The sequence below is a fragment of the Bubalus kerabau genome, chromosome 20 (assembly GCF_029407905.1).
Source record: "Bubalus kerabau isolate K-KA32 ecotype Philippines breed swamp buffalo chromosome 20, PCC_UOA_SB_1v2, whole genome shotgun sequence".
NCBI classification, from domain to species: domain Eukaryota; kingdom Metazoa; phylum Chordata; class Mammalia; order Artiodactyla; family Bovidae; genus Bubalus; species Bubalus kerabau.
Genome location: NC_073643.1, coordinates 53,183,679 through 53,211,673, shown reverse-complemented (window position 1 = coordinate 53,211,673; position 27,995 = coordinate 53,183,679). Strand labels below are relative to the sequence as shown.

Genomic DNA, 27,995 nt, shown 5'->3' with positions numbered 1-27,995 from the left:
GCCCACATCTCAGACACGAGACAGTGTGTTATCCTTTAATGAAGAACCGGGTGAGTGGGGCCCCCATTCTCCTGCAGGCCCCCCTGCAGCAGACACCCCTCACTCCTGGCGGCCTCGGTGGCAGGGTGGCCCTGAGGCAGCCAGCCCTGCTGAGGGGTGAGTTGGCGGTGGCCTCGAAAGGCATTCGTCTCTCGGACCCAGGAACGTGGCAGCAGCAGCAAGGCCAGAGGCGGCTGACGAGGTCAGGGTTGATGGAGCAGGAGGGCGGGATGGGAAGTGGGGCTTCTCCTCCTTTCTCTCTGGATCTCCCTGGGACGGAAGCCAGCGCTCACAACAGTCCAGTCTCTCCAGGGGCTGGAGGCCCTTCTGGCCTGGCCCTGGAAGCCCTTAGTCCTGGCTCCCTACAGACTGACATCACACAGGCAACAGCCCACAGGGTCGCCAGGCGCGGGCGGCAGACCGGGCACCACGCCGCCAGCCTCAAGGCCCCTGGCCTGCGAGGCGAGTCCAGCGGGGCCCGGGCCAGAGCCACCGGGAGCCCGGGAGGCACCTTCCACTAACTCTGCTGCTCAGGCACTACGGGATCTAAGAAGGCGGCCTCTCCTGTGCAGTCCCGGGGCTGTCCAGGCAGGGCTGGGGCACGGCCGGCCCGCGTTCTTGCAGAGCCTACAGATCCGTGACCTTGTTTTCCACGGCTGCCGCGATCTGCTGGAGCCGATAGCCCAGCTGCATCTTCTGGGCCGTGCCGTCCTCCTCCAGGGCAGTGATGATCTGAAACGCAGAGACCAGCTCGACAGGGGGAGGCTAAAACTGATTGACTTGTATTCGCTCAGACCCTACCTGAGGCCTCACGTGGCCATGCTGCAGCAGTTGAGGGTAGGGGCCCGAGAAACCCTGTGGGCTGCCTCACTCACTTCCTCAGGGCCCGGCTGGAGGGAGGGAGGGAAAATGACAGAAGAGTCGCTGCGGGGTTTTAAGGATTCCTGAAGTGGGCGATGGAGTGCCAGACTCAGGACCGAGCACTCAGGGCCGAGGAGCATCACCTCCCCTGGTAAAATCGTTTTCAATGGAGGCCAGCCTTGCCCACCATGCTGGTCTTCTCCCCAGCAAGGCCCCCTGGAAGCCCAGCTCCACCCATCCTGATTCCACATCCACCAGCCAACAAGCAAATCTGAGTTCCCACGTGCCAGGTATAGGGCAAGGAGCAGAGACCTGTGATGTGACAACAGATACGATCCCTGGTGTCGTGGGGCTCGTTGGAGGGGAGACAGCTACTGACCAAACACAGACGGTGCGGGGGGCAGGGACAGGAAGGCTTGCTGGCCACGCCTCCATGGGGGCACGAGACACAGGCCCGTCTCCCCCACACAAGGCTGCGGCACCTGGAAGTCATGCTTGCACACCACGCCTTTGCTCACTGCCTGTCTCTACTCCAGGCCTGGACCAGGAGGCAGGTCCTCATCTCTCAACAGCAATGGCCACATCCCGGAGGCCACGCAGACGTCTGCGCAGATAATTCCAGCAGGCACTCAGTGGGCTGCTGCATCCATCAGCAGACTGATGGATGCTCTGATCCTGAGGCCTAGCCCAGAATCCCCCCTAAAGCCCCCTCACTGGCTCCATCGTGCCCTCACCTGCCCCAGACCCTACGTCTGGACCCTCTTCTCTGTCTGCAACCTGCAGCCCAGCCAGGCCCATGCCCACAGAAATGGCCTACACACCACATGGCCACATGAGGCCTCAGGTAGGGGTCTGAGCGAGTACAAGTTAATCAGCTTTAGTCTCTCTGCTGTGTCCAACTTTTCACGACCCCATGGACTGTAGCCTGCCAGGCTCCTCTGGAAGAATCCATGGGATTCTCCAGCAAGAATGCTGGAGTGGGTAGCCATTCCCTTCTCCAAGGAATCTTCCCAACACAGGGATCGAACCCAGGTCTCCTGCATTGCAGCCAGATTCTTTACTGTCTGAGTCACCAGGGAAGCCTGAACTAAGTGAGTGGTCCATCAATTGGATTTTTCAACCCTGGAGGGTATGTGAATTCATTTTATAGTCATGGGGGAGTCAGGGAGAGGGAGTCAGCGCACAGTTGGGGCCAACGTGGCTGCCATGTGTCCCACCCCAGCACATCCTGCACACCATCTCCAGGCCCTGCTAGACCCCCAGCCACCCCTGCCACCAGGCCCAGGAGCCCTGCCAAGGGGCCCAGATGGGGAGGGTGGTCGTAGGTAAGAGTCAGGCCAATACCAGGAAGCGTACGGCAAGAACAAACACTGCCCGAGCCCACTGCTCTGTGCCTAGGGGAGACACGGAGCCAGTCACCCACTCACGTCATTCTGACCACGCCCAGGTTCTGCTCACCTGGTCATAGTATTTGTTGATATACTTGTAGAGCTCATGCAGGGCCACTCGAGCCCCCAGGTCTCCAGAGTAGTTCTAGGAGGAGGAGAGACAAGAGGTTTTAGAGCTAAGGGGTGCTGCCAGCCCCTAGGGGACCCCAGGGATGGGGAGTGGGGAAGAGGGCTCGGGAGGCAGAGGAAGGAGCAGAGCCTGGTGTCGGGGAAGCGGAGCCCCTCTCTTGATGAGGGGCTGCCAGGCTCAGCTGGGCACAGGATAGAGCCAAAAAGGGCCTCCTGGGTGAAGAGACCCTGGCTCTGCAGTTCCACCAGGCCCTGGGGTCTCCACTGGGGCCCTGCCTCTCTCCCGCTCCAGGCTCCAGCTGGGACCCTCTGTCACTCCAGGGGACCACAGAGCCCAGCAGGATGGACACTGCTCACAGCCTGTGACCCAGCCCCGCTCTGCTCCAATCTCACTGGAGTCTGTCCTGAGGTCACACCCGGGCCCCTCCCTGGGGACCTCTCTGAGCCTCAGCCTCCTCTTCAGGATGATGGAGTCGATGTCGCCTAACTTGTAGAGCTCTTCTATGAATGCAGTGAGAGGGAATCGAAGCACCCCACCCACAGCAACACCCCCAACTGTAGCTGCTATTGTTTCTGCGCTTGTGATCTTCATCATCTAGGTTTCAGATTTAACATCGTTCATAAATTCCCCGGAGTGTGTGTTTGGGGGCTGTTTTAGGAGTAGGCGGGGGCAGGTCTACACTGCCTGGGAAGCAGAGCAGCAAGATGTGGACAGGCTGGGCCAGACGGTCCTGGGGTTCAATCCCCGCCTCCTCGCTGCCTGGGAACCGTGGTCCATAAACCCTGAAGGGCTGCAAACATCTTAACACCCAGCTGAGTCCGGTCAGGTGGTAGCTGCCGGGACAAGACCCTGCTGCTCTCTGATGAGATGCTGGGAGCCCTGGTATTTTACAGAGGCAGCGGGAACACTCTTCGGAGGCCCCAAGACTTCCCTGTAAAGGAGCAGTGTGAAGCAGGCAGGACCCTTGGGGCAGAAGGCCTATGCCCAACCCAAGAAGTGGAAGGAAGGCCATACCCGAGACAGCTCGGCCAGGATGGAGTTCATTTCTTGATCACTGGCGGGGATGGTCTGTCTGATGTCTGCGTAGTACCTACCAGAGATTATGGGTCCAAAAGTCACTAGGGAAACAAACCCTTCCTCACCCCCCCAGGCCCACCCCGGGGGCCTCTGCTGTAAACATCCACCCATCCATCCACTGATTATCTTCCATACCCAACTCCTTTGCCTCGTACCTTTCCACCATCCGTTTGTACCGGGGAATATCGCGAGCATACAGAAGTTTGTTGATGGGGGAGTCCTGGGTAACAGCAGGTGAGCAGCCAAAGCAAAAGAAGGATGAGAGCCCTATTAGGGTGACCAGCTGTCCCACTGTCCCCAGCACTGCTTCAGTTTTAAAGCCCAGTCCTCAGCCTTCCCTTGTGGCCCAATGGTAAGGACTCTGCCTGCCAATGGCAGGAGACGCGGGTTCCCCGATCCGGGAAGATGCCACATGTCTCCGGGCAACTAAGCCCCTGCGCCACAACTCCTGAACCTGTGCTCCAGAGCCCAGGAGCCGCAACTATGAGACCACGTGCTGCAACTCCGAAGGCCGGGCGCCCTAGAGCCCGTGCTCCACAACCAGAGAAGCCACCGCAGAGAGGCCCACACCCTGCACCCCACTCGCTGCAACAAGGGGAAAGCCCGCACAGCGAGGAAGACCCAGCACGGCCGAAAATAAATAAATAAAATGAACACAAATTAAAAGAAAACTAAGTCCTGAATCACAGGAAGCCTCCTCAGTCCCAGGCAAGCCGGACGGCTGGTCACCCCAGCTCCTTCCTTCTGTCACCCCTCCCCGCTGTCCCCACCTCTGCCGTCATCACCTTGAACTTCTCCCCATCTCTCTTTCCAAGGTCATCTCTCAGCTCCACGTGCCTCCACCCAGACCCAGCAGGGAACTGGCGAGCCGTGTGGAGCCCTAAGACTGCTTCTCCATGTGCTGTCCATTCTCCACAGACTCATCTTAAAACTCAGGAAACTAACCCGGAAATTTAATTACATTGTCCCAGACCATCTCACTCGTGCATGGCTGAGCTGGGATTTGAAGCAGGTCTCTCTCCAACCAGGGCCCACAGTCTAACAGGACCAGACACGTCCTCTACCACCGCACTGGGCTCCAGTCCCAGTTCTGTCCCGGTGGCTGCAGACAGCACACTTCCGTTCTCGGGACCTGCTGCCTCATCCTACAGCTGCAGGGAGGGTGGGGCAAGACTGCACTGCCCGCTGAGAGCCAGGGTCTGAGACCAGATGCCTGCTTCTCAGCCGCTCTCCGCAGGGGCGCTCTCGGCATCCTGGTTTGCCCTATTCTTGACTCACCCAGGAAGCACCTGCAGTATTGCCAGGAAGCAGGGGCTGTGTGAAGATCAGACATCAGAACCGGACACCAGAGAGCACACACCCTGGAGTGGTGGTGTGGCCCTGTGGGTCTCAGCTCATCATGGGCAGAGTGATGAGAGCTCACAGACCAAAAAATGGCTCCCAACAGACAGCCCTACGGATTGGAGCCTTCCATCTCGCTTCTTCATACAGGGCTAGAGACAGATCTCTCAAGAGGTCCCAGGCCAACTGTGGCCCAGCAGACCAGGATAAGCAGATTCTGATCACAGGCCTGAGGAGCCACGAGGGTCCTCCCTGCTGGGTACCTGTGCAGTCCCGGTGGGGACCCTGTATCAGTCACGGACTCTCTGGGTTCTGACCCCTGTGACAACTGACCTGCACCCTCTGTGCCACCAGGCAGCAGCGGTCAGCTCCCCCTCCATGCTTCCCGGCTCCCCTATCCGCACATCCCTGCTCGCCTGGCCCTCCCCGGACTCTCCCCCTTGTACTGCCCTGACTGGTGGAAACCTCCTCCGCTGCCCTTGGAATCCAGCCCCCCAGGCAGCCAGGAGATGCTCGGTGTTTACAGAATCCAAGTCTCTGCCTAGAGACCACCCGGCGGCCCCTCCTCCAAGTCTGAGCTCACGACAGCCAGAGGCCCAGGGGTCAGAAGGCACCCCTCCCTCTTCCTCATCCCCCACATCCACCCCACAGCTCCTGCCCGCCCTGTACCCTCTCAATCCAGCTTGAACGCGGCCACTGCTCATCCCAGGGACAGCACAGCTTCTGCTCTGGACACCGGGCTCCAGTCCATCCACTGGCGACCACCTGGGGGCTCCGCCTAACTCTCAGGTCTGACCCCCCACCCCTGTCCCCAGGACCTCAGTGGCTCCCCATCACCCTCAGGCTGAGCCCTTGCCAAGTGGCCCTGGCCTCCTGCCACACCCACCAGCACCTGCTGCCTTGTCTTGATATTGTGACTTGGCACATGTGGCCCCGGCCCTTGCTACATCAGCCTTGCTACAAGGCTGAGGCATGGCCTCCTCCCAGGGAGCCTAGAGACAAAGCCCGGCCCAGGGCCGGGGTCAAAGGCCTCCCATATCCTCCTTCCAAACATCCTCCAGAAAGCCGGGAATCAGCGAGCAAGCGCGCACAGCACGGTCCACCCCCTGCCAGGCCGCCCCACCCACCCGCCACGCCCTCTCGGCCCACCCCGACCCGCTCACCCGGCCCAGCTTGTGGTCAGCCAGGGTGCAGGCGTCCATGAAGGTCTGGGCGATGACTAGGAGCACCGCATCCATATTGTCGGACGTCTGCACGTCGAACACGAACTGCGGGTTTTTGATTATGTTGATCCAGAACCTCAGGGGCAAGCTGCAAGGGGTGGGGTGGGGGAATGGGAGGGACCGATGAGCCGCATGCGGGGAGGCAGGCGGGGCCCCACACTGAGCAGGCCCACCCGGCCCGCCCCGCCCCCACCTGTTGGTCTTCCAGATGTGGACGGTGTCCTGGTCCGAGATGCCGTGCTGCTGGGCCTGCTCGTCCAGCAGGTCGAAGAAGTACTTTATGGCGAGCGGCACCGGGCGGCTGGTGCTGAGAATCACCTGGAACAGGTCATCCACGAACTTCTGCAGGGTCCCCTGTGGGAGGGGTGGGCGGACACACAGGAGGTGCGGTCAGCAGGGGACCTCGGCCCAGCCCGGCCTCAGCCGCCTGGTGACACCACGTGAGCCCCGCACGCCCCACACCCCATCCCACTGCCTGTCCCGTCCCTGCCCTGAGTGCCACCTTCATAGACAGCAGGCGTGTCAGGTAGATCTCCGGGATGGCCTTGGCCCGCTCCCGCTCCCCGCCCCGAAGGCTGCCCCTCCGAGGCCTGGGCGGCTCCGGCTCCTCGCTGGGCTTCACCAGGTGCCAGGGCCGGATGCCCCCCTCGTCCACATCCTCCAGCATCGGGGTCCCTGTGCCGAGACCTTACAGCTTGTCACCCCTTGTCAGTGCCCGCTGCCCTAGGCCCCTGGGGTCCTGCCAACACCCAGCAGTGTGGGGGCCCCAGCCCCGCCCCGGGTGGAAGGGAAGCCCACCCTGAGATCCAGAGGACCTTCTCCCATTACTGGACCCCGGGCAAACCAAGGGCAGAGGACTGTGATGGGGGGAGGGGGGCAGGGGGATAGGTACTCACTCTCTCCTGGCACGTAGTCCTGGCTTTCCCGGAGGACGTGCTTGGTGAGGCAGGGCACGAGGGCCACAGTTGCTCCGTCGGGGACCTGCTGACCACAGTTGGTGACCCCTCCGCCAGCCCGCCCCACCGCGCCCCCCCAACCCCCGCTCAGCTCGCACCCCTCCCACCTTGTAATGCTGCAGGGTGTTCAGGCGCCTCCACAGACCCTGGATCTCAGATGTCACGTCCTCGTCGGAAAGAATGAGATGCCCGGCCACCCCAGACCGCCACTCTGCAGGGACAAGGCGGGCTCGGTCCAGGGCTTTCAGAACACCCTTCCTGCAGCGGGTGCTGTCCCCTCTTCCCAGAGGCACTGGCCCCTCTGTGAGGAGCAACCTCACCCAACTTCTCGGAAGAGCATAAACAGGGGCCCCTACCAGGCGCTAGGTCATCCCTGCAGAGATGCTGCAGAGTCAACCCGCCTCCCCCTGCCCCCTAGTGATAAGATGACCCTGCAGAGCTGGGCTAGGGCCAGCCCTAGCCTCGGGGTACCCAGACCACCCATCCCCTCCACCCTTACCGACATCCAGGGTGCGGGGATCTGGACGCTGGGCAAGGGGCACTCCTTTATAAAGCTGATCCAGCATTTTCTCCTTGGCCTGGGAGATGGTGTCACAGTCCAGGACCTTCACGGGCACGCCCTGGGCTTCTCCTGCTCCGTGCCCCACAGCCAGCAGCGCGTTCAAGGTCTGTGCACGACACGTGGGGGCAGTCAGGGCTCACGCACACGCGGGACGACCAAGATGTCAAGGCCAAGGACAGGGACAACCCGTGAGGAGGCCACCGCCTCTGACCTTGAGGCACCACACAGCCACCCACTCGTGTCTCTTCACCTGCCTGCCTCCCCACGGACAGCGGTGCCCTCCACCCCGTGCCCAGTGTGCTAGCGTCTGTTGGGTGAATGGCAGAAAAAAAATGGGAGAGCACCAGTCCCTCTGCACTCGGATCCCCAGGCTCCTTGGCTCAGCCAGTCAGGCCAAGGAACCTAAGAAAACCTAAGAAACATGAGTAAGAAGTGGAGTTCCTGCCAGCTGGCCAGAGGAGCAGGTAGGCAGAGTCTGAATGGGATTTTCCCCAAAGCAACTCCAGGCAGAGCACCAAGGGGAAAGCAAACCCAGAGGGAAAGGATGGGCAGGTCTGCCAGGCTGACTCCCAGCCTGGTGGGCTCAACCACACACCCCTGGCTGAGACACAGGTCAGGCAGACACTCAGGCCCCGACACAGTAAGGACCTGGGCTGGCTGCTCCCTAGACCCTGGCTGTGGGTACCCTGACTCCATTCCAAACCTGGGGAACCTCTGAGCCCCGAATATTCAAGGTCTGGCCCTCAAGCCTCTATCCTGTAGCCAGCCGGAAGTTAGGCTGGCTCCAATCAGATGCAGACAATCACACGTGATCGCCCTGCTCACCCTCATGGAGACTGACTCACCAGCAGGCATGCATGCGCATGCGCGTACAAACACACACACACACACACACACACACACACACACACACACACACACACTCACACTCTCTCTCTCTCTCTCTCTCACCAGGGGACGGTACTCCACATCCTCTCGGAGCAGGCGGTTGTCATTCAGGGTGTACTTGGCTTTGCCGGTCACACTGTCTACTGGCCCTTTGTCCACTTGATGCTTAATTCCACGGAAAAGCATGTACAAAGGCTCCCCTACTGCGTCCTGGGGAAGCAGCAGGCAGTTAGGGCTCCCGGGGTGGGTGACAAGCATGGGGAAGGGACAAGGTGCAGGCCACAGAAGGCTAAAGGTGACTCAGGACGTGCTGGGCAGGGGCGTGCCGGCCAAGAAGCTGTGCGGGTCAAATCCCGACCCTCCCTGGAGGGGAGCCTCGTCTGCCTCTGCCTCGCTCACCCTCACGAAAGTGTAGAGACAGATGGACATCCAATTGGTGAGCAGCTTCTCCACTACGGTCTCTGTCCTGGGATGACAAGGAGGGCAGGGCAGAGTCAGCAAGTGCAGGGGCACCCAGGGCTGTCTATCTGGCAGACCCCACACCTGGAGGGCCTGACTCAGGTCTTGCCTCCTGCTGTCCCCGGCCACCCCGCCCCGTGGCCACTGGCGGACACACAGACCTGCGCAGCATCAGCTTGGGATTCTTGGCCACATACTGGGCCACCAGGTCACTGAGCAGGGTGCGCAGGATGTCGGTGAAGTACTCCAGCTTTCCATGCAGCGCCACGGTGAGCAGAGATGCCACATAGGCGCGGTCCCGGGCTGAGAAGGTGCGCTGGCTCTCCAGGGTGTGGATGAACTGGTGCCAGGGAAAGGGGACAATGGGTGGGCAGGGAGGGCAGATTCAGAAACAGAGGGACTGAGAAGGGGCGGGGCCGGAGGGCTCGGGGGCGCCCTCCCCATCCCTGGAGGGTTGGGATGGAGGGGCCAGAGGGGCTGGCACCTTGGTCAAGAAGAGCTTGCTGTTGAGCAGGTTGGACAGCTGCCCCAGCCCCTGCTCCACAGTGGGCCGCCTGCTCTCAGGCACGCCCAGGTCCCGGTGCAAGGGCGACTCCTGGTGCCCAGGGAAGAAGACCCTCTCGGCATACACCTTGTAGTCGAGGAAGGGAATGCCACTGCCCAGAAGGTCACTGGTGAGGTCGGTCATCTCGGTCATCAGGTCTGTGCAGCAGAAGAGGCAGGTGTGGGCGCAGATCCCAGGAGACAGGAGCAGGCTGGGTGCGGAGCCCTGGGGCGCAGGGCCTGGGCAGCCTCACCTGTGAACTCCTTCTTGCAACGGTCCCGCACGCTGCTCTCCAGGTTCTCCAGTTGGATCTGCACTTTCTTATAGTCCCTCAGGGCCTGCTTGCTCTTCCTCCTGCTCAGCACCAAGGTCAAGGCAGGGAAGGCCAGGGGAGGCCTGAGCCCTTGCAGGGTCCCACCAGGCCCGGGCCCACCCCAGTCTAACCCAGCCATGCCCAGCAAGCCAGGGTCTAGTTAGAATAATTCAACCTGTCCCATCCTAGGCAAGTCACTCCCACCCGTGACCCAGCCTAGCCTGGGATCAGTAAACTGTAACAGGGCCAAGTCCGGCCCCTGGCCAGCTTTTGTAAATAAAGATTTGTTGGAACACAGCCACGCTTGTGTTTGTACACTGTCTGCAGCCATTGCCAGGCTGGAATGGCAGAGCTCAGCCACTGCTGCTGAGACCACCTGGCCCACAAAGCCCAGAATAGTCTCCTGCCCTTTCTAGGAGGCGTTTGCCAACCGGTGGTCTAGTATGCCCCTTCCCAGTCCAACCACCCTGCCACCTGCCCAGACCAGCCACACCTGGCTATACTCACCTATACATAAGGACAATGATGATGACACCCAGAGCCAGGAGAGAGGTGCCCACCCCCAAGCCCACCTGGGCTGCCATGGGAAAAGCCACGGGGCTCTCGCCATCGTACTGCACGTGGCCCAGGGAGAAATGAAGGTTCCCCATCTGCACCTGCAAGGGGAGCCCCCGTGAGCGCAAGTTCAGCGCACGCCCAGGGCCCGCCCCAGCCCAGCGCTTTGCCCACTGACCGTGAACTCGGGCAAGGCGTCGGGCGCCTCCCGGAGGGCGTGGTGCCGGGGGAGGGGCTGCTCCATGGGAGGCTCGCAGTACAGGTGGTGCCGGGTCAGCGTCCTCACCACGCACGGGCCGTCCCCAATCATGGCCACCACCTCCTCCTTGGATATCGCGAGGTCCAGATTCTCCCCCTGGAACACGGGGTCACTGATCGATCACTCAGAACTCTTCCCTAAAGGGAGGAGCTGATGGTCACTCAGATCTTATCTCCCCAAACGCGGGAAGGACGGTCCTGAGACCCACCCGCAGGAGCAGGGTTCATGGTGTCTCGGCACTTCTTGCCATGCACATGGGTTGACAACCCCATGATGTTTTCCAAGCTGCCTCCTGACCTTTTCTGCCCCTCTCTATCTTCCTTTCTCTTCCTGGAAAAGTCTTAAACTTTTCCAGAGCTAAAAATCTGGAGAATAGGACTTGCCTGGTGGTCCAGAGGATGGGAACCCACCTGCCAATGCAGGAGACATGGGTTTAATCCCTGGTCCAGGAAGATTCCACATGCCAAGGAGCAACTAAAGCCCATGGACCACAACTACTGAACCCCTGTGCCCACGTGCCATGCAACAGGCGTGGGGGGAGCTTGTGATGAGAGGCCCGAGCCCCGCAACCACAGAGTGGCCCCCACTCTCTGCAACTGGGAGGAGCTTGCACAGAATAAAGAAGATCCAGCACAATAAAAAATAAATATAGGGACTTCCCTGGTGGTCCAGTGGCTGAGACTCCGTGCTCCCAATGCCAGGGGCCCAGGTTCCATCTTTAATGGGGGAACTAGATCCCACATGCCCCAACTAAGAATTCACATTCACAACTAAAGAATCTGAATGCTGCAACAAAGATGGAAGATCCTGCCATGCCGCAACCAAGACCAGGTAAGTCAAATAAATTAATAAATATTTTTGAAAAATAAATAAACATAAATAATGTTTTTAAAAAGATGCAATGATCTGTGGGGAAAAAAAAAAAAAGAGGAATCCACCTGCCAAAGCAGGGGACATGAATTCAATCCCTGGTCTGGAAAGATTCCACATGCCGTGGAGCAACTAAGCCCATGTGCCACAACTTCTGAGCCCATGAGACCCAGAGTCCGTGCTGTGCAACAAGAGAAGCCACCGCAATGAGAGGCCCGCGCTCTCCAACTAGAGAGTTAGTCCCTACTTGCTGCGACTAGAGAAATCCCATGCAGCAACGAAGACCCAGCACAGCCAAACAAACAAACAAACAAACATTTAAAAAGTCTGGAGAACATAAAGCTGGGCCCAAATCCTGCCCAGGGACCTAAAGAAGCAGAGCCCCTGTGGTGTCTGCTGGTTCACTGGGTGGGCAATGATGGGCTATCTACCTATGGCCTTTCAGGGTCCCCACCTACTGTGTGTATCAGAACACGTGGCAAGTACGTGTCTGCATGAGACAGGCTGCCAAGTGGCAATCAGCCCAGGCACCTGCTGCGTACCTGACCACCACAGTGTGCACCAAGCCATTTACATATTGTTATTCAGACACCTGCCACAGAGCGTGTCAGGACCCAGGCCACGGGACCCAATCCAGGCACCCCAGCACCAGCCCCCTCAGCAGCCGCTGGGTCCATGCCCCAGCCCCTGCTCTGCTGTTGTGCCGGCTCTGCCATACACAGCAGTACTGCCCGGCAAAGTGAAGGGGGTTGGGGCCCCACCCAGTCCCATCTGAAGCAGTACCTCCACAGAGAGCACACTCCCAGGCTTGTGCCGGAACGGTGCGCTGGGGTCCTCAGGGTTGAGGGGCTGCAGGATGGGGTCGGCCTCATAGGAGAAGGGCGTGGGGTTCAGTGTCGCAAAGTCAAAGACCAGGTTGTCAAGGATAAATTCCACACGGACCCAGGGGTCCTCGGGCAGGCCTGGGAGGGCCGGCGTGCGGCATGTGATGAGCTGGGAGGAGTTCACGTGGCAAGGCTCCTCAAACTAGGGCAGAGGGAGGGAAGACGGGGAGGGACCGCTGAGAGCACACGCGAGGTGGGCACAGCCTCCACTGGTGCCCGCCCCCCACGGCCGTCCAGGGCTGAGCTGGGTGATGGTGAGCCTGGTGCAGGCGGGAGGCGCCCATGGGGGTCTTACATGAAGGCCACCACAGGACACGCCGGGGGAGCACGCTGTCTCTGGGACCACTCGGCGCCTCCGCTCAAGCCCCTGGCCCAGCCTTGACGCTCTCACGGCCACGGTGACGCGGATTCTTGGTGTCTGTACCACATCTAAATTCTGGCCACAGACCCGGATCTCGCGGCCTCCACTGAAAACACAGCCCAGGAACCACTTGTGGCTCATGTGAACCTCGGGCGCAGCCCAGGCCCCGATGTTAGGTCAGCCCCATCCCAAACCCAAAGAAGAGGGTGACCGAGGACCAGATGGTTGGATGGCATCACCAACTCGGTGGACATGAGTTCGAGTAAGCTCTGAGATGGTGAAGGACAGGGAAGCCTGGTGAGCTTCAGTCCATGGGGTCGCAAAGAGTCAGACACACCGAGCGACTGAACAATATACCCAAAGCCCCACAACCCCTCTCCCTACCAGCGCTGTTGCAGGTGAAGCCCCTACTAGAGCCCTACAAAGCCCCAAGGACTGGAGCCGCAAAGACCTCGCTGCCACTGCTACGCGGCCGTGCCCTTGGCCCAGCACCTGAGGAAGCTCTTGGTGGGACTGGCAGACGTGACATTGGGGTCCGATGTGTACTCGAACTGGCTGTGCTGAAGCCTCCGCTCGGCGGCCCCAAACCACACAGCCACGGGGAGCGTAGCAGGCGTGGGGTGCGGGCTGGTCTCGCATTGCAGTTGCTCAGCCTGCTGCTCCAGCAGCCTGGGGAAGGGAGGGAGCAGTGGGAGGCGGGCCGGGCCAAAGGGGACACCGGAGTGGGGAGGGGGATTGCAGGACTCAGACCTGCTCAGGCCTCAGTTCACTCCCCTTCAGTGCTGACTGCTGTCTCCACGGGTGACCCTGGAGGTACACACCACCACCCCCTGCCCCCCAACAACCCCGCATCAGGAGGGGCTGGCTGCTTCCTGACTCGGTCCCTGTCCCCCTTTCTCCTCTCCCCAGCAGGCCACCCCCTCCATCTTCTCCCTGGGGCACAAGGATGGTTGCAGGATGAGGAAGCAGCCCTCACAGGTGACAAGGCTGGTCGCCCACCACCACTCGGATGTCCTCCAGCCGCCCGGTCAGAAGCTTGGAGCCGTGCAGGGTGAGGCTGGTACCCCCAGCTCTGGGGCCCCGGGCTGGGAAGACAGACTGCACCCTGGGATCCTGTAGGAAGGGGAAAGGGAAAAACAGTCAGGCCTGAGGCCAGAAACAGGGAGGCAGAGGGACCCGGATGTAGCGCAGAGGCCCTGGGGTGGGAGCCCCAAAGGCAAACCAGGGAGCTGGAAGGAGCCGCATGATGGGGTGGGGACCGGGCAGCCAGGCACCTGGTAGGCAAAGTCATGCTCTGAGACGCCACGTCCTCTTCCTGGTACCTCCACCGTCACGGCGCCTGCCACCTCCTCCCTGCTGGCCCCAGTGATACACACGAGGCTGTGGGCACAGGGCAAGCTGAGGTGCTGGGCCACACTGAGGACCCCTCAAACCGACCCGGCTGCCCCCTCCCTGGCCCACTACATCAGGTGGTCTCCCTGCTCCGGATACTGACAGATTCTCTGGCTTTGGAATGAATTCCTTAACAGCTTGCCAGAAGGCTCTGCCATCTGAGAATTAATATTCATGGTTCGATCCTTCAAGCCCAACCCCAGACCTCCACGGACGAGGAGAATTTCTCTCTCCTTGGGGCACAGATTTACCAAGGGACCCTGTAATGCTGGGGGCAGGGGTGAGCTGAGAGTTGAGCGGACCTGACTAGTGACCTTCACTGCGGCGCACAGCACCGGTTACAAGGTGGTGATACCTTGGGACTTCCCTGGTGGTCTAGTGGTAAAGAATCTGCCTTGCAATGGAGGGGACGCCGGTTCAATCCCTGGTTGGGGAACTGAGATCTCACAAGTCTCAGAGCAACTAAACCCATTCACCGCAACTACAAGAGTCCATGAGTTCATGTACCAAAATGATAGATTCCCAACACAGCTAAATAAATATGTGTGTGTGTGTGTGTGAGTGTTAGCGCTCAGTCGTGTCCAAATCTTTGCGACCCCATGGACCGTAGCTCACCAGGCTCCTCTGACTATGGAATTCTCTAGGCAAGAATACTGGAGTGGGTTGCCATGACCTCCTCCAGGGATCTTCCCAACCCAGGGATCAAACCCACAGTTCCGGCATTACAGGCAGATTCTTCACCATCTGAGTCACTAGGGAAGCCTATATGTATGTGTGTATATATATATACATATATTTTAAAAAAAAAACACCACGGTGATAAAAACTTGACTCCCCCCCAAAAAACTTCCGAATGCCTCTAGTCAGGTCTGGGGTTGGACGTGAAGGGAAAGTGAACAATCTAAGAAATGTTAGTTCTCAGCCAGGAAACAGAAGCTCGAGGCCAATCACTCTCCAGAATGTGAAGCCTGTAGCAGCTGGACTCTGACATTGTCGCGGTCACTGCAAATACCCCCAGGGAGCAGAACCACCAAAGTGTGAACTCCCCGGGAGAGGCTTCCGCTGGAATGCATTTTGATCATTTTGTACGTCAGTTCAGAAAGGACTTAAGTCTCGTGGTTCTAGGATCATTAACAGTCACCCCAAGCTGCTGGTTATAGTACACTTAGTACGTTCTGGCCGCAAGGACAAGCTCTAGAAAAGTCTTGTTGAAAACCAGACCACGGGGCCTACAGATGCAGACCTCTGCAGGAAGTGGGGGAGGTGGTCTGAGGATCTGCTCTGGGGGTTTTGGACCCACTCGCCAGGTAACCCTGACATCCAGCGGGTTGGGGACCTGTGGCTTAGAGATGTCTCCTTGGCCTTGTTCTGTGTGTGCCTCTGGGACCCTGTAACTACCGGCCTGTAAGCCACAAGCTCCGGGAAGGTGGCAGGGGTCCCAGAGCCTGGCACTCAGCAGGTGTGTCACAAGTCAACCTGTCCACTGAGGAGTCCGCCAGGGGCAGTGCTTGGGCAAGAAGTGCCAGAGGGCGGGAAGGTCAGCCCCGGAGCACAGCACCAGCTGCCACAACTACGTGCACGGTCACTTGGAAAGCCGGAAGCACACCGAGGCTGAGCCGGGAAGCAGAGCTGCCTGTCAGCTCTGGGCAGGGACTGGGCTGCAGGCCAGGAAACTGCAGGTTCGTGCACCAAGCCAAGGCCTGCACAGCAACCCCAGCCCTGAGACGCTGTGACCAGAGCCAAGGGAAGCGGGGACAGGGGCGCGCAGACAAGCCGCAGGTGGATGGCGCTTAGCCGGAAAGCCAGCCACGGAGCCCACGGGGTGTCCCCTGCTCCTCCCGGTGCAGCCCACTCACCTGCTGGACACCTCGTACTCCTGGGCGTCCACAGCACAGGGCACTCCAGCCACTCTGACCGTGTCCTGCACGTCCTGCACGTGCTGGCCCAGGTTGGAGCCCCTGATGGTGACCCGGGTGCCGCCATCTACAGGCCCAGTCAGTGGCTCCACCTATTCCAGGACAGGGACTGGTCACCTCTGGGCACCTGGTGACCAGCCTGGAGAGACAAGAGACAGCCCAGCCTCTTCCACCTCTCCGCCCCCTGAACCCACAGCAGCACACCCCCACTCTTGAAGGGATGCGCCAGTATTTTAACTCACTGAGTGGATGACAGGTGCTGGGCACTGGGTGACCACAGCTTCAGCCTCGCCACAGGCCTCCCGGGCCATGCACTGAGGATGCTCCCCCTTGCACCACACGCAGCCGTACTGGGGCAGGGCAGTTTGGCAGCGGCTACAGTCCTCGTGGCCCACGGAACAGTCATAAAGCACCACTGCGGGGTGGAGAGACGAGAGTGACAGGCAGGCTGGGAACAGCCCGTCCCTCCAGCCAGTCCCTGCAGCCCCAGGTGGCTCACCATGAAGCCCATCCACGCTGTCCACACGCAGACGGCCAGCCCGGCGCAGGAACAGCCCCACGCGGAGCTCTGGCTGCAGAGCCTCATAGCTGAGCTGGAGAAACGGGAGTGGGGTCAGAACCCGGGGTTAGGGGAGCCACTGGGCCTGGGGAGAGGGTGGTCAGAGAAAGGACCAAAGTGTGTGTTCCCTTTGTGGGAACACAAAGCCGGAAGTCAGAGGTGGGGTACAGGATCCCCCGGGGCACAGGGTCAGAGCAGAACCCCTGGGGCACAGGGTCAGAGGTCAGAGTAGGACCCCTGGGCACAGGGTCAGAGGTCAGAGAAGAACCCTCGAGCACAGGGTCAGAGGTCAGAGCTGGGGTACAGCATTCCCTTGGGGTCACATGGTCAGAGAGTGAGCTGGGGTGAGCGTGGCGCAGCCAGCGAGCTCAGTAGCCGCCCTGAGGCCAGCCTGCGGCCAGCGCCCAGGACTCGGGGGTGTACCTGGTGCGGCCGGCATGTGACGTGGCACCGGGTATCTGGAGGCGGCTCACACTCGACCCGGGCCTCAACCACCACCTCCCGACCCTCCAGCTCCATCACACACTCGTGCTCTCCTGGGCTGTCCTGGGGGCAGAGGACACGGCGGCGGGGGCAGCTTCAGGATCCGGGCCTGGTGAGCTCTGCGGGGCCCCCAGCACAGTCCCTGGGCTGGGATCGAGGCCTGAGGTCACGCTCTCCCCTCCTCCCCGGGACTTGTGTCTAGTTCGCTGACAGCCAAGGAGGCCACTGCTTCCTCCTCTGGTGGCTCAGGCAGTAAAGAATCTGCCTGCACTCCCGCCACGACAGCCAGTGAAGAACAACAGCCAAGGCTCTGGGCTACCCCGGGGCCGTGGGCCTCAAGAAGGGCCACAAGGACGTGAGCAAGCTGAGGCACGCTGCCGCCGCCGCGGACACCTCACCAAACACACCAAGTTCGTGCGGAACATGACCTGGGAGGCGTGCGGCTTCGCCCCTTATGAGCGGCGGGCCAGGGAGCTGCTCATGGTCTCCAAGGATAAGCGGGCCCTCAAGTTGATCAAGAAAAGGGTGGGGACACGCATCCATGCTAAGATGAAGAGAGGAGCTGAGCGACGTCTCAGCCACCATGAGGAACGCAGTAGCCAAAAAGGACTGAACCTTTCCCCTCCAAACACAGTAAACCTTTCCAGAAAAAAAAAAAAAGAATCTGACTGCAACACCATAGACCTAGGTTCAATCCCTGGGTGGGGAAGATCCCCCGGAGAAGGAAATGGCAACCCACTCCAGTATTCTCGCCTGGGAAATTCCATGGACAGAGGAGGGTGGAGGGTTGCAGTTCACAGGGTTGCAAAGAGTCGGCCATGACTGAGCAACTCACACACACACACACACACACACACAGAAAGGAGGCCATGGCGACACCCGTACACGGGCCACACACACCTGGAAGAGGCGCAGGTTCCGGCCCAGCAGTCGCACTTCTCGCCGCACGTGGACGGGCATCAGGCTGGAGCCCTGCACGCTCTCCACACAAGGGCAGGAGGCTGCCCCCCAAGTCGCTTCCTCCTGCAGCCCCAAGCGCAAGGCAGTCTATGGCACCCACCCGCTGTCACAGCGCCCCCTCCCCAGGCAAAACCCCGGGGGGCCCAGGCCAGCGCGAGGCGGCACACCCCACCCTCCGCCCCATCCCTCGGCAGAATCACGAGGTGGGCCCCCATCCCCTCCCCTGAGGACCCTTCCTGGGCCGGGTCTCACCAGCTCCCCGAGCCCAGGAGTGTCGTACTGGTAGTCCAAGCTGGACAGGAGGATGAGCGGGGCGGGAGGGCCCTCGTGCTCAGCGGAGTCTCCATCACCTGAGAGGAGGCTGGAAGTGGAGAAGGCGGGCATATCACCCCCCGTCCACTCGTCCGCCTCGGGCAGCTCGCCGCCTTCTCTCATGAGCCAGTCCAGAGCGGGCTTCGTGGAGCCAGCGGCCCCTGGGAAAGTGGTGGTGGGGGCAGAGCCGGGGGGGTGGTCCTGGGGGCCCGCCGAGGGGAGGGCCTCGGGGCCAGGCTCCACAGGGGCGGGAGGCAGGGCCTCTGCCTCAGAGGGTGGTAGGTGTGAGGCCAGCAGGTCCTCAGGGGTGGCCAGGGGTCCTAAGGCCGAGGGGGCGGGCACAGCGGGTCCAGGCGTGCTCTGGGGGCTGGAGGGGGCAGGAGGAGGGTCCTCGGGGAGAGGCGACTCCGTGGGAGCTGGGGCAGGGGTGGGGCCAGTTCCTGCCCATGGCACCCAGGGGCTGAGCGGGGAAGGCCTGGCCCCAGGGGGGACATCGGAAGCTATGGAAGGAGTGTCCACAGGCAGGGTGTCAGGGATGGGAGTGACCATGGCCTGGGGGGCTGTGGGTGGGAAGGAGGTGGGTGCATCTTGGGCAGGAGGGGCCAGGGAGAGAAGCGGGCTCTAGAGGGGAAGGCAGAGAGGGACAGGAAGGGACAGGAAGGGCCACTCAGCAGGCAGGCGCGGGAGCAGGCGGCAGGCAGGAAAAGGGTATGTTAAAAGGAAAGGAGACCAAGGAGAAGAGAGACAAAAACAGCCCATTAATTCTCCAGAGGGGATGGGAGGGGGCAGGGGGTAGGCTCTGGGGCATCTGTGCCAAGGTGGGGCGCAATGCCCAGACCTCTCCTGCCTCTCAGCCGCTAACAGCCTCTCCCGAAACAGGTGGGATGCTGATAGCCATCCTCCAGGGAGCAGGTCCCACACGGCAGCTCAGGTGCTTGTAACGGAGCACTTGGGCAGGCAGACACACAGAGCCCGGGCCACCAGAGAAACCCTCACGACGGGGACCCCCATGCCCCACCCCGCCCTCCCGCCCAGACCCAGCAAGGCGATGGTCTCACCTGTTGGCCGACCACCGTGGGCCCGGCATCACACGAGGCCCTGTGTGTGCAGAGGTGCTGCCAGACACACCAGTTACACCCCCAGCGGCTGCTCACGCAGGCCTGGCACCTGCACAGAGCACAGTCATGGGGGCGCGGGGGCGCCACGGGGCAGCCCACAGTTGTGGGGAGCACTAGGGGTCGGGGTGAGGAACTCACGGTGCTGACGGGCGGAGCAAGGTGACGGCCACACAGTCGTAGAAGGAGAGGGCAGCCTCGGCGATCACGACAGCGCCAAACCTGAGCTCCATGCTCACGGACACGTGGTCTGCAGAGAGGGGAGGGGCTGGGCTGAGAACAGGGGAGGGGCACCCGGATCCCGAGACCACACGGAGTTTGGGATCAGCACTCCAAAGGTCAGGAACACAGTCCACAGAGTAGGAAAGAGGGACTTGAGGGGACCCGGGAACAGACGGAGGACGCAGAGAAAGGCACCGTTTCAGCGTCCTTTGCCTACATTCACACCTCATCCCCATCACACCCCTTGGAGCAAAATGGGAAGATGGCGGGGCTCCTTCTCTCACCCACCGGCTCCTCTTGGCAGCTCTGGGGCCTCGCTAGGGTCCGGGGAGGGGCACATCACCCCAGAATTGGTCAGCAGGGCAGGACTCTGGGATTCCCCGAAGTGGCAGGAGTAAGACTCCCCTGGCCACAGTGCGGGCAGGTCAGGTACGGACAAGAAAACCTGCCAAGAGAGGCCGGGACACCATTGGAGCCCCCAGGCAGCAGATCAGGCTCTGTGTACAGGCGCCCAGTGTGGGCAGGCACCTGTGGCCACCGGCCCCCAGGGGTCACAAGCATCCCTCCCAGCCTGGGTTAGTAACAGGGCCCTGCCTGCTCTGGTCTTCACCTCCCTCCTCTCCTCACGGCTGATGTTGGCAGGACTCAAGGCTGCCACACGCAGACATCCCAGCTCAGGCTGGAAGCTCCACAGCCACCGCTCTGAGCCCCGGCCCCGAGAGCACTCGGAATGGCGACTGCACCTGGACGAGAAGGACCAGTGTCCACGTGTGACCCTCAGGGGGCCACTGGCAGTTCACGGGGCAGGGACACATGCAATCCTAGGGACCTGGGCAAGATCCTCAAAGGGGCCATGACATGCCTGGCAAGTCAGGGTGGAGGATGAGACTGGCACATTCAGGGGTCAAAGGTGGAGAGTCAAGGGCCAAGGACCGGGAACCCTGGAGACAGGGCAAGTGGGTAGGAGCATTGCGGGCAGGAGGCTGGGTGTGGGGTGGGCATGATGGGGGGGGCACTGACCTGCCGAGGAGCACACACCACCCACAGTATGGGTCCCTGTGAGCCAGGCAGGACGCACAGTCCAGGTGCTGAGCACAGGAGGCCACGGGAACCTTGAGAAGCTATAGCAGCAAAGAAGACTTGAGGCCAACGATCCAAGTGCCGGCAGCTCACCCACATACAGGGCCCCGGTTCCCTCAAGGGCCCTCCCAGCTGCCACGCCCTCCCTGGGGGCACCTAGCACTCACCATGCTTTGGGTCATGACAAACAGGTGCTGGAAGGCCCCATCAAAGATGAGGTCTCTGCTCACCGCAGACCCCTGCTGGACAATCTGGGTGGAGTACGGGTGGCCATCACTCCCTGGGCCCAAGTAGACCTGAGATCAGAGACCACAGGGTCTGAGGCCCAAGGCCCGCCCTGCTCACCCCAGTAAAGCAATTTACAGGTAGAATTTCCTCCTAGGCAGTACAGGTCATTACCACCCAGCCCCAGGGTGGGAGCAGGGGTATCACGGGTAAACGCCATCCGGCCCCAGAAAGAGGAACACAGGTCATCTCCCCCAGCCTGGGGCCAGAGATACATAGATCTCACATCGCAGCCCCAGGGGGTCCCAGGCATAGCTCTGCCCAGGCTGGGTCCCCAGCAGCCCATCTCTTCCGGATCTGAGGCAAGGCCCAGTACCTCCTGTGGACTCACCCTATGCAGCTGCCCTTGACTGTCGCCCAGGAAAGCAATGGTATGTCCATCTTCCACGGTGATTGCCACAGCTGTTAGCTGGACCCCCGGCCACTCCAGAACCGGCGTGGCTTCCAGGGGGACACGGCTGGCCATGGGGCTGGGCGTGTGGTCTGAGCCACAGGGATACGCATCCAGAGTGTCCTGCAGACAGCCAGAAGCCCAAGTTAAGCCCTCCCCAGATCTCCTCCATCCTCCCTAAACAACCCCATCCCCTCTCCCAGCATCTCTGCCAGTTCTTGGCTCTCCCATAGCCGCATCCTTGGTCCTGCCTCAGTGGCTTCCCTCCACAGTCTGCAGCAGCTCCATCGCCTCCTGTGATCCCCACATGTCTGGGGGCCCCACTTTCTCCCATCCCTGGCCTGGGAGTTGCTTCCTCCAGTTCATGCACAAGCCTTGCCCTGGACCATTCTTCCAAAACTTCTTCCAGCTTGCATCCTTCTCTCCATGTCCACTAACCTGGGTCCCCTCCCACCTCTCACTGAGTCAGTCTACCTATATGCAGCTTCTACCCTTTTCATCCAACCTGCATGCGTGCTAAGTCGCTTCGGTCAGGTCCGTCTCTTTGCGACCCCATGGACTGTAATCCACCAGGCTCTTCTGACCATGGGACATCCCAGGCAAGAATACTGGAGTGGGTTGCCATACCTCCTCCAGGACATCTTCCCTAACCAAGGATTGACCCTGCATCTCTTATGTCTCCTGCATTGGCAGGCGGATTCTTTACCACTAACACCATCTGGGAAGTGTTCGCCCATCCTGAGACGAGAGCCAAACAAGTCTCACCAAGCCTGAACCTCACTTGCCTCTCAAGAAACTTTAAACAATAGAGTCCAACCTTGCCACATTCTGGGTCCCTGCCCAGTACCCTAAACCCTCAAACACCCTGTCAGTCCACCTACACAAATGCCATCCCTTCAGTGCCAGATCCAAGCATAGCCCTGTACAGCTGGCTGTCTGTTCCCCCTGTATGCCACTCTTCCTATAAGGTATCCCTCCATCGCCCAGACACAAAGGAATCACTTAACATCCGCTGACCTGACCAGTAAATGCCTGCCCAGTGGCCTCAGAGACAGGGAAGGGCTGGCCAGCGCCAGGACTTACCACAGGCAGCTGAGCACAGTCGGAGTTGACATCATACTCGATGTAGGCCACCTCCGCCCCGTCCTCGGCGCGGCCCTCCTGGGTGTAGCAGGCGTCACGGGTGCGATTAGCAAGGTGATCCACCTCATCCAGGGGGAAGGCGCAGAGCGCCGATGCACCAGTAGTCCCGGCAGCTGCCGATGGGGGCCGGCCCACGCTCGGGGGAGCCGCGGAGGAGAAAGCCACGAAGAGCACCTCGCCCTGGGCCACGTCCGCGGACGCGGCCACTGCCGCAGCCTGGATGAGCCCGTAGCGGCCCCCCTGACAGGCCAGGGGCAGCTCCACGTAGGAGTAGTAGTGCTGATCCCGGAGGCACACGCGGGACACATAGGCGCGGAAGGCTCGCGACTGAGCCTGCAGGTCCCGCCGAAGGAACAGGAAGTAGGCACTGGCCCCGCGCGCGAAGGCGCTCACGAAGTGATGGCTGTACTCCGAGAGGCGGCCCACGGCGAGCTTGGCCGTCTCCTCATAAGAGAAGGCGGCCTGGGGGTCCGGGGGCTGTAAGGCCCGGGTGGTGATGGGCGGGATGCCGCCCCCTACGCCTCGGCTGGTGTAGCCTCGCCCCACAAACAGGAGGGGCTCCCCAGACGGGCCCTGGGCCACCAGTCCCACCGTGCTGACGGTGGGGTCGTTGGCGGCCACATACTGGGTGTCCCCGGGCCGCTCTGGCCTCAGCAGCAGCTGCCCGAGCTGCCCCAGGCGCCTCTGCTCACAGACCCCCTGGTGTACACTGCCGCACACCACCAGGGCCCCCGGGCTAACCAGGAGCAGCTGGTTCAGGTTGCTGGTGGGCTGCGCCTGGGGGCACTCGTCCGGCATCACGGGGGGCAGACAGTCCCTGCTGTCCAGCACAGGGCCAGTGGACACAGTGGCCTCCAGCTGCAGTTCAGGGCTCAGCTGGAACAAGAAGTTGGTGGCTCCGAGGTAGAGGGTGCCTGAGGTGGGGTCTCGAGCCAGGTGCTGCAGACGCGTACCGTTGGGAGTGAAAGCTGTCGGTGGCGGGGGCTGGAGGCCAAGGACCCACCCGGCCCAGAGCGCCTGGAGGAGAGCTAGGCCGAGGGCAGGCATGGTCACCTGACAGGGAGACAGAAAGCGTGAGCAGGGCTCAGGCGGCCGCCTGAGCCCCATGGGACCACTGGTGAGAAACAGGGCTGTGAGACTGCCAAGATGCCCCTCCCAAGCCAGCGAGGACCAGGCTGAGATGGCACCGCGCTTACGAGGACCACAGGACCACACATTTGCAAGGGCTCAGCAGACGCTGTCCTGGAAACGTCAACATTGCCCGTTCTCTGCAAGTATCACTCTCTCAAGAGACTGGCAACCCCCACCCCTCACCTAGACTGCCCATTGTCAACACAGGGTCCAAGGGTGAGGAGCTAGAGAGGCAGGGATGCGGGAAACATCCTGCTCCTAGGGACCAGGTCCTGGAAGGGGCAGGAAAGCCAGGGAATGGGAAGAAGGGACCCAGAACGCCCCTCTGCATGGATGTCAGTTTCCTCAGCAGGAAACGAGAGGGCGAGATCCCATGGGCCACCTGCATATTAGGGCAGGGCAAGAAGTGGGTGAAGGGCCTTTCAGGCTAGGAATCCAGAAGGGTGATAAGCAGAAAACCAACAGACCAGAGAGATGAGGGGGTCAAGGCTGCCATGGACAGGGCCTAAATGGCTGGACCCCAGCTTGGAGAGCCCCTAGTAAAGGTGGGAGTCCCACACTTGGGTGTGAGGCCAGGCTCACCTGGCAGGGCCGGCTGGATCAGGAGACAACGGCATGCCCCAAACGGGAGTCACCTAGCCGGGGAGAGAGCAGAGCATGGAGCTGGGGGCTGGGCGGCAGGCACGTGGGCCCCCCATCATGGAGGCAGCACAAAGGTACCCCTCCCCGCTGCCCAGTCTGCTAGTGGAGCTGGGCCCAGTCTGGCCCTCTGCCACCAAACACATTCCACAGGGGACGCCTCCTCGGAGCCCATGGAGGGGGAGGGCAGCGGAACCAGGCATCCTCAGGGCCTGGGAAAGGGCAGCTATGGAGGAGTTGAGTGGCCGGTAGGCCCAGTCTGGCCCCCACTTTGGCCCTATCCCCCCTACAGCCCGCCCTCAGCATCTCCCATCCTTGCCCTCTGCCCAAACTCTGCCCTCTCAGGGCACCCAGGTACATGCCCTGCCCACAGGCCCAGGCCAAGCCTTGCCCCAGGCTGCCACCAGCACATGAGCACACTCATGCTCGCACACACCAAGAAGTATACACACCACCCACCCTGCATGCACACACCAACACCCAAACACATGGGCGTGAGCACACACCTAGATGCATGCACACACCGCCTGTACATACAAGCCAGAGACACATACCCGGAAGCACATCCCACACAGACACACTTACCCACCCACCCACCCAAGACATACATACCACCACCCACATCCTGACCCCACACACAGACTCACACACACTTCCCTGGTTCGAGCCCTACGTCCTCAAGGGCTCTGGAAGCCAGGCCATCATCTCTTGCTATTTCCTCTCCCGCAGGTCAGAGCAGAGTGGGAGGTGGAGGGGGCAGAGGGGTGGTCCTAGAAGAAGTCACCACACAAGTACCCCACATCCCCTGAACCTTCCCAGACCTTGAGGGCCTGCTATCCTCACAGACCCCCTCCCTGCAGACTCCATCTGAAGCCTGGGGAGACCAGGAAACCATGACACCACCTTGCTAAAACCTGGCTGGTCTCTAGCCTGGAGCACCAGGGTGGGTAAAGTGCTGGGGACCGGCAGCGCATCCCAAGCTGTGAGATGTTCTCCCTGCTTGTTTGTGTCCAGGCCACATGGCCCAGCCCCTCCTGCCACCCAGCTGCCAGTCTGCCGGTGCACAGTGCTCCTCCGAGAGCTTCCCAGGGTCCAGGTTGGCTCCTCCCAGCCGAGGCCCCCCCCAGCTGGGTGCTCCTGAGGCTGGCCCAGAGGGAGCAGGGCTGGGCGTAAGGCTTGGAGGAAGGTCCAGCGAGGATCTGTGGCCACAGCCCGGCTGGGCACTGCTCCCAAAATAGCTTGGGGGTTTCCATTTTTAGTGTGCAGAGAACAGGGCAGCTCTATGGGAGCGGGAACAAGGCAGCCACTGTTTGCCACCGAGGGGGCAGGGGGAGGGGGGCGGCAGGGAGAGTCGTGAACCCGGAGAGAAGCCCAGTACTATGGCAAGGCCAGGCTTCTCAGGAGCCCCCCACCTTGTGCCCAAGGCATGGTGGGGAAAGTTTCTTACCCCGGGAAGATGGGGTCTGCCTGAGGATGGGCAAAGGCTGGCTGCTACACTCAGCTACTGCTCGGCCCCTCCCACCGCCTCCCTCCCAGGGACGCGCCTTGGGCAGAGGGTCTCCCCCACCATTCGCTTACAAACATTTGCTCAGTGCGGACTTCATGCCAGAGTTCTCCAACCCTCAAGGGGCAGCCACCAAGGCACTCCCTACATGTAAAATCACAACTGAGTCGAGTGGCCCACAGGAAGCCAATGGGCAGGACCCAAACAGCTTCTGGCAAAGTCACATCGCAGGCTGGAGGCTGACCCCCGCTGGGAAAAGTGTCAGCCTTCTTCAATCACTGCCACGGGGCCGAGCCACCCTCGCCCTTCCCCACATACCATGGGTGGGAAGAAAAGAAGGGTGGTGACATTTTTCTCCTTATCGGCCACATATTTCACTTCACCTCGGCCACAGACAGCCTCTGGCCCCTCCGGTGCACCTCCTCCCACCTCAGGGGGACTTTAAGCAGAATCTGAGGATGTCCCTCTCTCCAGCATCTTTGGAGGCACCCCCTGGGGGCTGGAGGATAAAGGTCAAGCCCCTCCCGTCCACACGCTCTCCTGTGGGATCCTTGCCAGGGCTCCCCCACACATGCTCTTCGTTCCTGCCAGGCCGAACTGCAGACTGCTCATCACACTCCTCCACGCTCACTCCCTATTACATGAGGTGCCCAACCATCACCTCCCAGAGAAGCCCTCACTGTCCCCCAGGCTCCGGAGAAGCCCACCACGTGTGATCGGCAGGCATCCCCAGCCACCGCCCTGGTGTACATTGCAGCTCTGCCTTGGGCTCTCTGAGCCTCAGATTTCCCATCTGGAGAATGGGAGGCAGGACTGCTCTGATCGTTCAACGTGATACGGTGTGTGCCTGGCACGCGAGGCACCAGCCAAGGCCACTTTTCTCCCTGTTCCACGCTCCTATCCTGAAATTCCTTAAAGGCAGAGAATGTGACTTCTAATTCAGAGGCCCCAGTAAGCCGAACAGACGTTAGCACTGAGCAGGTGCTCCTTGAATGTTGAAAAGAACCCTCATTTCACAGCCAAGAAAACTCAGCCAGCAGGGGAGATGCGGAGCCCACAACCCGCTCCAAGCCACTCGGCTTCTCGAAGGACACAGTTGTCAGCCCCACTTTTATTAATGACTAGGCCAGAGCAGACTGAAAAGGGTGCTTTGGAGCTGGGCCTCCAGTCCCCAACTTATACAACTAAGATCTCTTCTCCACCCCCAACATCTCAAGCCCCAACTAGAGTCAAAGCCTAGCTCTTCTGGGCCCCCCATCTCTGGACCGATTCAGCAGGGCCCAAGGCTGCCTAACTTCTGCCTGCAAAGAACAAGCACAGTCTCCTGGACCTGGGGCTGTCCTGGCCAACCAAAAGGGCATATAAAGTCTGCCCTTGAAACTGGGAGAGTGCTCATATCCCAGCCCTCTTCACCGGAGTCGTAGGGAATGGTGCGAAACCGGCCTTTCCTTTCGGCCCTCTCGCTGGGCTCCCAGGGTGCACCCAGAAGTTACTCATTGACAGCATCAGAGTGCAGAGTGCCGGCCCTGTTGTCTGTGTTGAGCCGGCGTAGGGGCGGGGTGGGGGGCACCATTTACCGGTGAGGACTCAACGAGCGCTCATCAATCACCCACCATCTGGGTGCGGGGTGGGGGCTCCCCCTCTGGGGGTGCGTGGCAGGGGGATCCCAGTCTGCCTTTGTCAGTCGCGCCGAGTACCGCCTGGAAGGGCTGCTACTGCGGAGGGGAAGCTTGGACCTCCCTGTTGCTCTTCCCCGACCCTCCTCCCTCCTCCCTGACCAGGGCAAGGACCCCCCCAGTGGTCCTGGGAGGGCGGGGAAGAGGCCGGCCGGTCCCCGGCTGAGGCGGCGGCGGCGAGGAGGGGGCGCGGAGGAGCGGCTCCACCTCCTCTGTCTCCCAATCGCGTTACAGGCGGAGCCGCCAGAGTTTCCCTTCGCGCGGAGAAGTGTGGTCCCAACTCTCAGGATCGAAGCCGCCCACCACTCACCCCGGGCCGCCTCGGCCCGGCGGCATCGCGGCTCCAGGCCCGTCCACCCCGGGGACGCGTCGCCCCGGCCCCACCGCCCGGCCCCGGGCCCCGCACTCACCACCCGGCCGGGCCCCGCGGGACGAGCGCGCCGAGGCGGGCGCCGGCCGCTCCGGGTTCGGAATCTG

At 61.3% G+C, this 27,995-nt stretch overlaps 1 protein-coding gene across 1 annotated transcript; it reads right to left on the bottom strand.

The window, feature by feature from the left end:
* Positions 1–21: 21 nt before the first annotated feature.
* Positions 22–27,995, bottom strand: PLXNB1 (plexin B1). The gene is made up of 38 exons (XM_055557926.1): positions 27,929–27,995; positions 24,282–24,334; positions 22,509–23,621; positions 21,366–21,548; positions 20,917–21,045; positions 20,690–20,790; positions 20,280–20,412; positions 19,958–20,114; positions 19,589–19,697; positions 19,391–19,499; positions 18,273–18,953; positions 17,961–18,083; positions 17,001–17,123; positions 16,518–16,611; positions 16,261–16,433; positions 15,959–16,110; positions 13,985–14,090; positions 13,687–13,823; positions 13,203–13,379; positions 12,645–12,816; positions 12,249–12,491; positions 10,515–10,691; positions 10,289–10,437; positions 9,722–9,822; positions 9,409–9,626; positions 9,086–9,264; positions 8,865–8,931; positions 8,529–8,675; positions 7,515–7,683; positions 7,123–7,226; positions 6,956–7,040; positions 6,562–6,734; positions 6,253–6,413; positions 6,000–6,147; positions 3,651–3,715; positions 3,433–3,508; positions 2,359–2,433; positions 22–771 (listed from the first exon to the last, which is right to left on the bottom strand). Exons 3-38 carry the CDS (start codon positions 23,613–23,615, stop codon positions 667–669), a joined length of 6,408 nt encoding a protein of 2,135 aa, XP_055413901.1. The 5' UTR covers positions 23,616–23,621; positions 24,282–24,334; positions 27,929–27,995; the 3' UTR covers positions 22–666.

Coding starts and splice junctions, on each gene's coding strand:
- PLXNB1 (XM_055557926.1), bottom strand. CDS start 23,615: ATGCCTGCCCTCGGCCTAGCTCTCCTCCAGGCGCTCTGGGCCGGGTGG. Junction 19,500..19,588: donor TTGCTCCGCCCGTCAGCACC/GTGAGTTCCTCA, acceptor TGCTCTGTGCAG/GTGCCAGGCCTGCGTGAGCA. Junction 6,735..6,955: donor GGACTACGTGCCAGGAGAGA/GTGAGTACCTAT, acceptor GTCTCGGCACAG/GGACCCCGATGCTGGAGGAT.